At 51.7% G+C, this 13,649-nt stretch overlaps 1 protein-coding gene across 1 annotated transcript; it reads left to right on the top strand.

Annotated features, from left to right (window-relative positions):
• The first annotated feature begins 790 nt into the window (after nucleotides 1-790).
• LOC134290748 (uncharacterized) lies at nucleotides 791-11,480 on the top strand. The gene is made up of 3 exons (XM_062857941.1): nucleotides 791-2,509; nucleotides 2,867-3,765; nucleotides 11,183-11,480. The coding sequence occupies exons 1-3, from the start codon at nucleotides 791-793 to the stop codon at nucleotides 11,478-11,480; spliced, it is 2,916 nt and encodes a 971-aa protein (XP_062713925.1).
• Nucleotides 11,481-13,649: the final 2,169 nt, after the last annotated feature.

The raw sequence follows: 13,649 nt of genomic DNA, 5'->3' as shown, positions 1-13,649 counted from the left end.
AGGACCCCTTCAGAAAACTTGTTTTTGGGCATTTTCAAGTAATTTATTTGAAAAAAAAAATCTACAAAAAAGCTGAGAATTATTAATTGACATCATAAATTAAAAAAAATACTGTCTCGAGAAGCTACAATTTCGTCGGACGCCTAACTGTAGATTTGAATTGTCAATTAGAACTTTCGAACATTGTCCCTCAAATTCATTTTCGCAACGCAATGAACATTGCGTTCTCTAATTTCCGCCTATTTTGTACCACTAACGCTAGTATATAAGTTCCGCAATTGAAAATGTAACTACTAATCCTCAGTATGAATATAGAAGTCAAACCGATCACATCGTGTTTCGAAGCTCGTCCAAAAAACCGAAAGTGACCAGTCCGCCGCGAGTCTATCTCCGAAGTAAGTCCGGTCACGTGTCCGGTCCGCCAGTCCGCCGTCGTAGTTCTGTGAACTTCTGGTGCACCGTCGTTAATAAAGTTCGCGAGTTTGGTGCGAACAGTAAATGGTGCCGAAACCCGGGAGGAATTCCCATTCGTCGAAGAAGCTAAAGATCGAATCACCGAAGGAGGAGGAACCTACTACCGTGGGTGGAGGAGCACATCTCGTCATTGTCGCTGTCGCTGGCCGCTAACCTGCGGCGAATTCTCCGTCGTTCGTGCCCTGCTGTCACCGGTCGAAGGAAGGACTCCAGAAGGTTCGATAGCTCCTACAGTAAGTGCTCCAGAAGTTGAGGTTAGGACAACCACGTGCAACCGTAAGTGAACTCATCGCAGCAGGTAGGTGTCTCTATAACAATGAGTACGTCGAAAAAATCGTCCCTGCGTAAAAACACGCTTCATCTGAAAGCTTTACACCGAAAGCGTGAAAACATCCTCGGTTCGGCTCTGTTAATCCAGCGTTTCGATGAACAATACGATATTAGCCAAGCCAATCAGGTCGCGATCAGAATCGAGCGTTTAGATGGGCTGTGGGATAAGTTTGAGGATACCGAGGATAAAATTGAAGCCATTGAAGATCAGGAAGAGGGTTTCTCGGAGGCTAGGCAAGAATTTCAAAACCTTTATTTTGATCTAAAAGCGTCGTTGGTTAGCAAACTCCCCGGCGCGGCAACTGCCAGCTCACCTTCCCCTGGTCCAAGTTCCTCACACCAACATGTGCCTCCTGTTAGCCAAGCCATGTCGGTAAAGCTTCCCGAAATCAAAATACCCGATTTCGGAGGCAAATTGGATGAATGGATCGAATTTCGCGATCTTTTCAAATCGTTAGTGCACGCCAATCCCCAAATTTCCGCGGTTCAGAAGCTGCATTACCTTCGCAGCGCCATGAAGGGCGAGGCGTCGCGGTTGATCTCGTCATTTGCTATCACTTCCGATAATTACCTCCTCGCGTGGAATACGATCTGCGATCGGTATGAAAATAAGAACTTTCTCGTCAAGCAACACATGTCCGCGATTTTGAAGATTTCCCATGTCAAAAAGGAATCATCCTCTGCCCTGGCAGAGCTGGCCGACGAATTCAATCGGCATGTAGGCATTCTTGATAAGCTTGAAGCCAGTGCTGATCATTGGAACTCGTTCTTAGTAGAGCGCCTTAGCAGCCTCTTGGACGAGAAATCGTCGATGGACTGGGAAGCCCAGTGTGACGATAATGCTGCTCCGCAGTACAAAGATTTGTTGAGCTTTATTCTGAAACGGTCACGCACACTACAGATGTGCAAACCATCCCAGAGTGCTCATCCCACGAACGTACAGAAACCCACTCGATCAAAACTATCATCCCATGTCGCGTCCGAAAACGTTATCAAATGCCCCTGCTGCAAACAGGCTCATGCTATCTCTCAGTGTGAGTCTTTCCTGAAGCTAACTCCCAACAATCGATTGGATTTCGTCAAAAAGAATCAGCTTTGTATCAACTGCCTTCGAGGCGGACACTTAGCCAAAGACTGCCGTAGCAGCCTATGCAGAACATGTGCAAAGAGACACCATAGTTTGCTTCATCTTCCCCCGATTGCACCAGGGTCTGCTACAGTTGCGGTGGACCAAAGCTCAACGACCACGAGCTGCACAGCGGTTTGTTCAGGCGAAACAATCGTCACTCAGACAAAACCCTCGTTCTCGGTATCGGTAGCACCATCGGTGGTGCTTTCGCGTACTTCACCACAGGCAAAGCCGTCGTCGGTTAGTGTATCGTCGCCGCAATCGCTCGCCGTTAATAGCCCCTCTCTCTCGTCGTCGGTATACTCGAATCGTCAGTCCGAAGCAAATGAACCACTTCCCCGTTGCCCCTCTGATAACATGATATCGTCTACTCCAACAATGAAACCTCGAGATGCTACAGTGTTCCTATCTACAGCATTGGTACGAGTACAGGACGCTGATGGCATTGGTCATTTTGCGAGAGCATTACTCGATAGCGGATCTCAATCCAACTTCGTGTCGGAGTTTCTTTGTCAAAGACTAGGACTCAAACGTAACCGTATAAATCTACCTGTGAGCGGCATTGGTCAAGCAACGGTTAGTGTTCGCTACAGTGTGCAAATCTCTCTTGCGTCACGGTTCGGGAAATTTGTGCGAGACATTGACTGTCTTGTGCTACCCAAATTGACTGTTAATCTACCTAGCTGCCATGTAGACATCTCGAAATGGAATATCCCTCGCAACTTACTACTTGCAGACCCAAAATTCAATGTCAGTCACGGTGTCGACATGATTGTTGGAGCCGAACTATTTTTCTTGTTGCTTGAATCCCATCAAATAGTTTTGGACGACAATTACCCAGTCTTGCAAAAAACGTTACTTGGTTACGTGGTTTGTGGAAAATACTCAACCAGCGTCCCTGAAACAGTAACCTGCCATGTTGTTACTGAACAGGATTTGAACTCCCAGTTGGAGAAAATGTGGGAAGTCGAAAATCTCGACGTTGGTAAGGCACTCACACAGGTAGAACAGGATGTCGAAAACCACTTTCTCCAAACAATATCACGTGACACCACCGGTCGTTTCGTCGTACGCCTCCCCTTTCGTGAGTCCATGGACTCGTTGTTGGATGACTCCTACGATCAAGCGTTGCGGCGCTTCCTTGCAATGGAAAAGAGGTTCACTCGAGACCCAACCCTGCGTGAGGAGTACGTGAGGTTCATGGACGACTATGAACGATTAGGGCATATGGAAGTAGGTTCTCGTGTCGCGGGCCCGCAGTATTTTCTCCCCCATCATGCTGTCCACCGTCCCGATAGCAGTACGACGAAGACACGAATCGTGTTCGATGCCAGCAGCAAGGGATCTGGTGCTCTTTCCCTTAACGACGTCCTTCATACAGGTCCTACTGTCCAACCACCGTTACTAAACCACATCGTAAATTTCCGGCTACCGCAGTACGTCTTCACCGCGGATGCGGAAAAAATGTTCCGCCAAATATGGATCCATCCCGATGACCGTCGTTATTTGAAAATCATCTGGCGTCGAGATCCGTCTTTGCCACTGCAGGTTTATCAGCTAAACACTGTGACTTATGGGCTCGCCTGCTCACCGTATCATGCAGCACGCGTACTCACTAAGCTGACCGAGGAAGATGGGCAGAAATATCCTCTTGGTGCGCAAGTTGTCATTAAACGCGTCTATGTCGACGACGCGTTAGCTGGAAGTGACAATTTGGAAGAAGCCAGCGAAACATGCCGCCAGCTGATGGAGTTGCTGCGTCTCGGAGGGGTTTCTTTACGGAAGTGGAGCAGCAACAACCCAGCAGTTCTGAAACACATTCCGACAGAATTGTGGGAAAATGCGTCTAAAATGGAAATCTGTCGTTCAACTGTGACCGCCCTGGGACTTCTTTGGAATCCAGTGGGTGATTATTTCGACTTTAAAATACCATCGTTCCCAGAATTGACCAAAGTGACGAAACGTATTGTAGTGCCTGAAACTGCTCAGCTTTTTGACCCTCTGGGTCTTTTTTTTTTTTTTTTTTTTTTTTTTTTTTTTTTTTTTTTTTTCCTTCTAAACCATAGGGGGATAATCTGCTCAACAGACACCCTAACAGAAGGTTAGGGTAGTGTAGGTCTGACAGGCCGTCTTCTACAACAAAAGTAAATTCCAGGACTACTCTCTCCTCGTACCCACTAAACCATTCCTATGGTCGCCAAACCCTACGTCTCTCCGGAACCACCAAGAAGGTATTGCTTCAGAGAGGGGCTAGTGCACATCGCACCCACAAGGCACAAATTTCCCAAATGGAGGAGAACGTGCCTCTAGAGCCGACCTACTGATACCCACAAGGTTAGCTGCGTAGCCTGCAGCAACGAACATCGATGACTCGCTTTGGAGAGTCCATCACGGTAGCATGCTGGCGCTTAGCCAGTTTCCCGAGTGGTCCTCGCCACTCCCTTTGTCCTCGGAAGGCGGGCAGGGTCAACCCCGCCCGCGCCCTACTGCTGAGCGGACATCAAGAACTGATGCCCACGTGCAACCCGATCTGACCTGCCCGCAAGGAAGGGTATCACTACCCTTCAGGCCCTATCAGATGCACCCGTAGGTTGCAGACAGCAGGATCTCACCTACCCCGACCCTTGCCGGGGACCCCTTTCCAACCGCGGGCTCGGATCCAACCCAGTAGACCGACGCCACGACAGCACCGCTACCGGGACTTCCTCTCCGCGGCCACTTAATCGTTGTAAGGGTCGATCTCGACCGCAGGGCACCGGTATGACCTACGAAGCCGACTCCGAACCCCTGGACCACCTCTTGTACTGCATCTGGACTAGCCATTCTCCGAGTCCACGCGCCACCTCCTCTGTAGCTCCCAGACGATGTGGGTAATAGCCGTTGAAACGGCGTTCCAGCCAAACTCATCCCTACACATCCTCTGGACCAAGTTGTCCGGAGTTGTGTCTTCCCCGCATGTGGCAAGCATGCGGTCACGCATTGTGCGAAAACGCGGGCACACGAACAAAACGTGTTCCGCCGTTTCCTCTAAACCATTGCACACTGGGCATTCGGGAGAATCCGCATGCCCGAAACGGTGTAGATACTGTCGGAAGCAACCATGACCTGTAAGGACCTGTGTCAGGTGGAATGTGACTTCCCCATGGCGCCTATTAATCCAACTATCTACCCTCGGTATCAACCTATAGGTCCACCTTCCTTTGGTGGAGCTGTCCCACGCGCGCTGCCATTTGACCATAGAGGCCATCCTGACAGTCCTGCGTATGCCTCTTGTGCCGCGCATTTCGAAGCACTCCATGTCCTCACTGATAAGAATGCTGAGGTTCCGGGTCATTTGGCCGAACGCCATTTCGCCGAATGACGTTTGGCCGAACGCCATTTGGCCGAAAGGGTCATTTGGCCGAACGCCGTTTGGCCGAATGCCGTTTGGCCGAAAAAGGATGATGAACTTAAGTGATCTTGCCACTGTTTCCTATATCAGTATAACTCGAAAGAACAGCCTTTGATTCACAGAAGGATAAATCTCTGACAAAAATATTCCTAGTTTCAACGCCAACTATTCCCTTGATGGTAAAACTTGAAAGAATAGCCTATGATTACAAGAAGGAAATATTTCTGATGATCATATTGGCAGCTACAATGTTATCCAGAGTTTGCCCACGCCTCCAAATCCTTTTGATAATAATTCGGCCAAACGGCATTCGGCCAAACGACCCTTTCGGCCAAATGGCATTCGGCCAAATGGCGTTCGGCCAAACGGCATTCGGCCAAACGGCATTCGGCCAAATGGCCGGACACCGAATGCTGATAGGCATTATACCAGTAATGACGCAGAGAGCGTCGTGTGACACGGTACGGTACGCGCTCGCAACCCTCAGGCACATAAGCCTGTAAGTACTTTCCAGCTTCCGTCGGTAGCATTTAGTACTTAGCGCGGTACCCCACGCCGGGCCGCCATACCTAAGTATGGATGTAGCAACACTAGCCAGAAGCTTGCGCTTACTGGCGTACACCGCAGAGCTATTGGACATCATCCGGGACAGTGCCGCAATAGCTGTGGAGGCTCTTTTACAGGCATAATCGACGTGGCTACCGAAAGTAAGCTTATCGTCGATTATCACGCCCAAGTGTTTGACGGAGCGCTTTGACAGGATAGTACAGTCTCCTACACTGATCTCCGTCTGCTGCTCCGACTTCAGGTTGTTAACAACCGTCACCTCTGTCTTGTGGTGAGCCAGCTCCAGTTTCCTGGACCGCATCCACGCCTCCACAACCTTGATCGAGTGGTTGGTAGTCAACTTTACCTCCTCGATCGTTTCACCGTAGACTTCGAGCGTAATGTCGTCGGCAAATCCGACAATCACCACTCCCACTGGATACTCTAACCTCAACACCTCGTCGTACATGACATTCCATAACACCGGACCCAGGATGGAACCTTGCGGGACTCCTGAGGTTATGTGAAAGCACTTCCGACCCACCTCCGTGTCGTAGACTAGTACACGATTCTGAAAGTAACTTCCGAGAATCTTGTACAGGTACTCCGGTATCCCCAGACGCAAGAGCGCATCGGCAATAGCAGACCAGCTGGCGCTATTAAACGCATTCCTTACATCCAGAGTCACTACCGCGCAAAAGCGAATTCCCCTCCTCTTAGGCTCGAGTGCTTTCTCGGCGGTTTTTGTAACCGACAAGATAGCGTCTACGGTGGACCTCCCCTTCCGGAAGCCGTACTGGTTACTCGAAAGACCATTTTCGCCCTCGGTGAACCGCAACATTCTATTGAGGATGATCTTTTCGAGCACCTTCCCCGCCGTGTCAATCAAGCATATTGGTCTATATGCCGACGGGTCTCCGGGTGGTTTCCCCGCCTTTGGCAATAGTACCAGGCTCTGCCTCTTCCAAGCTTCTGGGAAAACTCCCTCGTCCAGGCATTTCTGCATAGCAGACCTGAACATCTCGGGAGCCTCTGCAATAGCTACTTTTAAGGCCAGGTTCGGAACTCCGTCCGGACCTGGGGCCTTACCTACGCTAAGGGACTTAGCTATCCCCGCAAGTTCCACATCGGTGACCCTCTCCTCATCGCCAGCCCCAGTCCCCGGCTGTCCTACGAAAGGAGGCCAAGGACTAGGATCATGACGCGGAAAAAGTCCTCCAATGATCCCCTCCAACATCTCTGGAGATTGCTCTGTAGGAGCCATCACACCTCTCGTCTTGGCCATAACGATCCTGTAGGCGTCACCCCACGGGTTCGTATTGGCACTCTGACAGAGACCCTCAAAGCAGGCCTTTTTGCTTGCTCTTATCTCGGTCTTAAGCGCGGCTTTTGCAGCGGCGAACACCACCCGCCGTTCGTTTCGCTCTTCCTCTGATCGTGCTCGCTGCATCCGCCGCCTAGCCCGTAGGCAGGCGCGGCGCAGGTCCGCAATCGCGTCGGTCCACCAGTAAGCCGGTGGCCTCCCATTTCTAGGTTGGACTCGCCTAGGCATGGTCGCATCACACGCACGTGAGAGCACCGCTACCAGCTCGTCGCCGTCTAAACCGATTAAGTTTCGCTCACGGCGGAGCGCCTCCCTAAATACCCCTTCGTCGAAGTATGATGTCTTCCACCTGCGAGGGCTTGGCCTTGGCCTAGCCGCCTCTTCTTCTATCCGCTGTCTGCTGTTATTGTAGTCGATACTGTAGCGAACCGCCAGGTGGTCGCTGTGAGTGTAGCCATCATCTACTCTCCAGTTCGAACTACTTGTTAGGCCAGGACTGCAAAAGGTCACGTCAATAATTGACTCCGCTCCATTCCGACTAAAGGTACTCTTGTTACCGACATTTGCCAAGTCGACATCTAAGATGGCCAGTGTTTCTAGCAGGATCTGACCCCGCTGGTTCGTGAAACGGCTTCCCCATTCCACGGCCCAGGCATTAAAGTCGCCCGCTATTACCACCGGCCTTCGCCCTGTTAGCACGGTCGTTAAGCGGTCCAGCATTTGCGTGAACTGCTCGATCGGCCACCGCGGAGGCGCATAACAGCTACAGAAGAAGACCCCGTTTACTTTGGCGACCACGAAGCCCTCATAGGTAGTAGACACCAACTCCTGAACGGGGTATTTACCCGTCGTCCATATCGCCGCCATTTTTCTGGTCCCATCCGCGACCCAGTTGCCGTTGCCGGCGGGTACTCGGTATGGGTCCGATATGATGGCGATATCCGTCTCCCACTCAGAAACTGCCTGACAAAGCAGTTGCTGAGCCGCATCACAGTGGTTCAGGTTCAGCTGCGTTACCTGCACTGTGATTTGTTGTTCACTGCGGCTTTCTTAAAGGCCGGGCACCTTGGACCACCCATCGGATGTCTGTTGTTCGAGGATTTCCCGGTACAGATCATGCAGATGGGCGGACTCGTGCAGCTTTGGGCCTTATGACCTTCAGCGCCGCATCGCCTGCACAGTTTGCGCCTGTCGGGGCCTTTGCAGTCCCACGACTTGTGTCCTGGTTCCAGACACCTGAAGCAAACCTCTGGTGGCTCGTGGAATGTCAGGTGACATACACACCAACCCACCTTTATGATCCCTACTTTAACGGACTTTTTGACGTCCGCCACAGGTAGCTGAACCAAAGCTACCTGTGTCCCTGCTGGCCCTTTCCGTAGCTTAACGGCTGCGGCGGCCACCTGCACATCGCACTGTTGCCGCAGTGCCGTGACGAGCTCTTCCACTTCGGTGATCTCATCGATGTCCTTGACCTTCAGAGTCGCCTCATGTGTCAAAGCCCTCACCTGCACACCCTCACCAAGGACCTCTTCTGCCAGCCTCTTATAGGCGGCGCCCTTGTGCTCCTTCTGGCGCTTCAGCTCCAGGATCATCTCGCCCGTACGAGTACGTCTAATACTGCGTACGTCGGCTCCAAGACCCTCAAGCTTGGCGTCGCTTCGCATCATCTTCAAGACGTCCGAGTACTTGGACTGTTCCGTCTTGATGACGATAGCGTCGCCTTTCTCGCGCTTGGCACCTGCCCTCCTACGCCTTGGCTTGGCGTCCTGCGCTACTACCTGCGGATTCGCCTTCTTCTTCTTCCGCTCTACCTTCGTCCAAGGGGGGTCCTCCCCTTGGATCGCCCTACTCTGTGGCTGTTGAGGGCCCACTAGCGGTCGCAACCCCTTGTTCCCATCGTTCCGGGACGGGCCAGCCTTTTCAGGCCCACCCTTCCCAGCTTTCCGGGAACCCTGGCTGGGGTCCGACCTTCCGGCATTATTACCGACTTTCGGGGTAATGATTCGCCTGGCCTTGCGGGCACCGCCAGACAGCTCCTCGCCTGACGGTTGCCTCGCCCGCTTCTGCGATTGCTTGCCCCGTTTGTCGCGAGCAGTCGCTTCCGCCTTATTTGGACTTCCTGCGAAGGAGAAGGCCTCCGTTTGGGTAAACTTCGGCACTTTCTCATTTGCAGGCTCCGCTGCTGCAGCAGTCAGCAACGCGAGTGCCGCGCGCTCCTGCTTGGCATCGTCGATCGACGCCCTAAGTCGAAGCAAGGCCGTTTTCAGGTCCTTGCTTATGTTCGACTTAGTGGACGCAAAGTCGATGATTTTGCCAAGCTGCTGCTCAGCCACCTCTATTGCGGACCGTCCTTTGGATCCTCGGTTGACGGCCCTCAACAACCACGCTCCGTCCATAACCTCCACCGGCTGGCTTGCCGGGAAGTGGACTGGAGCACCCACGCTTGAGCTGCGTACGCAACTCCCAGCGCCTATCTCCTCACTTCTCCTTGTCGGAGATCTCATCAACCCGCTTCTTGCGAAGGGGTTGATCCCACCACTACTTCCACCTGAATTTTGATTGATTGATTTGTTTGATTTCATGATTAATCCCACGAGTCGCACGGGAAAGAATGTCCACCACGCCAGAGCCCTGCATTAACGCGGTAAGGGACAGCTTACTGTGGGGGGTGCCCAGGTACCCCACAGGCTCCGTTAAAGATCGAGCATCTTTTTCACCCCCTCGATCACTCATTCCTCAGCACGGGTCGCTTGACACCTTGAATTGGGGTTAGTAGTCCTATTCTTAGCCGGCGACTACGCGGCTGACTCGCAAGCGGGGGGGTGCGTCAGGCCCCAGGACTTTCGTCCCTGCTGCCCTAACCCTCTGGGTCTGCTCGGACCGATTGTTATAAGCGCCAGAGCTTTCGTTCAACGACTATGGGCAAAAAACATTTCGTGGGACGAAGAGCTATCGGTAGAAGAGAGTGCCTGGTGGATGAACTTTCGAAGTGAGATAGCATTACTACAGCAACTAGCTGTTCCTCGTCGAGTTCTCTCTAACTCGGATCGAAACTATGAACTGCATTGTTTTTGTGACGCGTCAGAGAGAGGTTATGGATGTTGTGTCTATGTAGTGAGTCCTAACACCGAAGGGCAAATCGTTAGCCACCTTTTGATTACGAAGTCTCGAGTTGCTCCATTACGTGGATTATCGATGCCACGACTTGAGTTGTGTGCAGCAGTGTTAGGGAGCCAGTTAGTAGACAAATTGCGTAGCGGGACAGACTTTACCGAATCCGTTACATTTTGGACAGACTCTACCGTGGTATTGTATTGGCTTCGTGCTCCACCGACGAACTGGAAAGTGTTTGTGTCCAACCGAATAGCCGAGGTACAAAGACTCACAAAGGGGTTCAAATGGAGACATGTTCCTACTGAACACAATCCTGCCGACAAAATCTCTCGTGGGATCCGTCCCTCTCAGATAATTGACGATAAATTGTGGTGGCATGGGCCGCAATTTCTAACACATCCAGAATCTTGTTGGCCCGATGTTTTACCCAACTCTTCACCGATACCAAGCGCTGAAATAGAGCCTGAGAAACGACAAGTTGTTGCTTTAAACAGTGTGGAGAATGACGACTTTCTTTTCGCTAGATTTTCTGACTTGGGGAAGTTGTTAAGGGTCGTTGCTTGGTGTCTGCGTTTCTACTACAACGTTAGAAGTCGAGCAGAAGAACGTGTCACCTGTAAACTGGCACCTGTCGAAATCGAAAGTGCTCTTAAGAGGGTCGTCCAAGTTGCACAAGCAACCACCATCTCCAGCGAATATCACCAGCTAACCGTAAACAAGCTACACCCTGATCGGAACATTGCTGTCGATTCGAAGTCTCCTCTGAAGAATCTCAATGTTTTCCTGGACGACGACGGGTTGATTCGTCTCAACAGCCGGTTGAGTAACGTAGAAGGTCCGTATGACACACAATTCCCTCTAGTTCTTCCAGCCAAACACCGATTGAGCTGGTTGATAGCTCGGTCATTGCATCTGCGCACAGCACACGCAGGCCCGTCTCTACTACTTTCAACGATGCGCCAACGCTATTGGCCAATACAAGGAAGGCAATTAGTTCGTCGAATCGTGCGCAATTGTGTGACCTGTTTTCGCTGTTCACCGCCGAACATCAACCAACAAATGGCACCCCTACCTTCCGTGCGGGTAACACCTGCCCGCGTGTTCTCCAAGTCGGGGCTAGATTACTGCGGGCCATTCAGTGTCCGTCCGTTATACGGGAGGGGGGCTAGCGTCAAAATGTATATCGCCGTATTCGTGTGCCTGTCGGTGAAGGCCGTTCACGTCGAAATCGTTCCCGACTTGTCGTCCGGTGCGTGCATCAACGCGATCAAACGGTTCGTTGCTCGACGCGGTCGGTTAATCGAGCTCCGGTGCGATAACGCGACAGCTTTCGTCGGGGCTGATCGTGAGATGCGTGAACTTCGTCGTCGGTACAAGCAGCAGTTCCAGACAGATGAGTGGGACAACTACTGCCTTGATTCTGGGATCTCGTTCAAATTCATCCCGGCACGATCTCCACATTTTGGGGGGTTGTGGGAGGCCGGGGTAAAGTCTTTTAAACGCCACTTCCAAAGAATCTTCGGGAACTCATCGTACACGATTGATGAACTGACAACGGCAGCTGCACACATCGAAAGCATCCTCAACTCTCGGCCTCTCACCCCTCTCACTGATCATCCGGACGATCTCTCCGTGCTCACGCCTGGGCATTTTCTTATCGGAGAGCCGATGTTCTGGATACCTGAGCCCGATGCTTCTAATGCTACGATTTCTAGGCTTTCCCGTTTCCAGGAGATGCGTCGTGCGGTCCAAAACTTTTGGAAATGCTGGTCCAGAGATTATTTGTCTCTTTTACACCAGCGCTCAAAGTGGAGGAAGGCTACCAAGAACATTGAGCCTGGAACGATCGTGTTGCTCAAGCAGGACAACTATCCACCATTCACATGGCCCCTAGGACGAGTGGTGGAGACCTTCGCAGGACCTGATGGGTTAGTACGTGTCGCCTTAGTACGAACTTGTCGAGGACTCTACAAAAGGGCGATAACTGAGGTTAGTCCATTGCCGATCGATGAGGAAGAAGTGACCGACAATATCAAGGCCGCCGAGGGCGACCATCATCGATGAAGGTTGAACCACACCTGTTCGCGAACATACGCTCCAAATGACGGCAGCAGCATGGTAAGCTGCGCGACCACCAACCAACGCATCCGAGTCATCATCGATCACCGACAAGATAAACAAACACTCACCCGAGCCGACGGAACAGCCGCGACCAACAGCGTGAGAGTGAGTACCGTGAGATCCTGTCGTGAGTGCAGCAGCGAGCGTGGCCGTCGCAACCGTCATCATCATCATCATCGAATGTCGTCACTCTGCAGCTAGCGTGATGATGATGGTTCCCCACGCTTCGCGTGGGTTCTACACGCGTGTAGAATCTTCCACGTGATTCTGGAATCTTTGAATCATGGTATATATATGCGACCCGTTCGTGGTCGCAAGTTAGTTCAATTTCGAAAGTGATAAGTGACAAGCGTACGCGTGGCTTGGACAACGCGTAGTGAAATTACCCAAGTGTAAATAGTTAGTAGTAAGAGAAATAAAGTAGTGAAGGTGATCCAGTGTTGTTTCTTCCAATCCGAAGCCCCATTTCTCTACTACTGTGCCATAGCCAAGTACAGTCCAGTGCTTCGCCTAAATTACTTGTGTTTATTGCCAAACACAATTTGGTCCTTCGAACCGGATCAGGATCCGGTAGTGTGTAAAAGCGTTCCGCGTGGCTTGAACAACGCGGTAGTGTATCGTTTAAAAAAGCGTCCCGCGTGACTTCGACAGCGCGGTAGTGCGTAGTTTCAGAAGCGTGCACGTGGCTTCAACAGCGCGAGTGCAGTGTGTTGTCGTAAGCGTGGACGTGGCTTCGACAACGTCCGTATCCGTGTCGGTCCGCGAGTGTAAACCGCGTCGTCGCGTAGTGATTTAATCCGTCGTTCCGGAATTCGTGTGGTGTCGATTCCATCCGGTCCGACAAGCGCGTCGATTTTCGTGGTATCCCGAGTGAGTCCACCGTCGCGTAGTGCTACCTTCCGTCACTCCGGACATTGTGTGATAGTGTTTCACCCGTTGTGACAAGCGCGTCAGTTCCCAGCCAATAGGTGATTGATTCCATCGTCGCGTAGTGTTCTGTGTCCGTCGCTTCGGAATCTTCAAGTGATTTCTTCCGTCCGTGGCGACACACGCGTTGGTTCCAGTGATCGTATCCAGTAAAGCGAAGTTCCCGTTTTCCGCCGTAGTGTTGGGCATTGCATCCATCGCTTCGGATCCCGTGCTACCTTCCATCCACTGTGGCAAGTGCAGCGGAATTCCTGTCTGCATTTCCGTGACCCGTGAGAGACTCGATTAAG

This window comes from Aedes albopictus, chromosome 3 (genome assembly GCF_035046485.1).
Source record: "Aedes albopictus strain Foshan chromosome 3, AalbF5, whole genome shotgun sequence".
In the NCBI taxonomy this organism is placed as follows: Eukaryota; Metazoa; Arthropoda; class Insecta; order Diptera; family Culicidae; genus Aedes; species Aedes albopictus.
The sequence above is the reverse complement of the archived record's forward strand: the minus strand, read 5'-3'. Positions and strand labels throughout refer to the sequence as shown.

Excerpts from the sequence above, each read along its gene's own strand:
- LOC134290748 (XM_062857941.1), top strand. The coding sequence starts at position 791 with ATGAGTACGTCGAAAAAATCGTCCCTGCGTAAAAACACGCTTCATCTG. Across the intron at positions 2,510-2,866 it reads GCGGCATTGGTCAAGCAACG|GATTTGAACTCCCAGTTGGA; the intron begins GTTAGTGTTCGC and ends GTTACTGAACAG. Across the intron at positions 3,766-11,182 it reads AAACACATTCCGACAGAATT|CCAAACACCGATTGAGCTGG; the intron begins GTGGGAAAATGC and ends TAGTTCTTCCAG.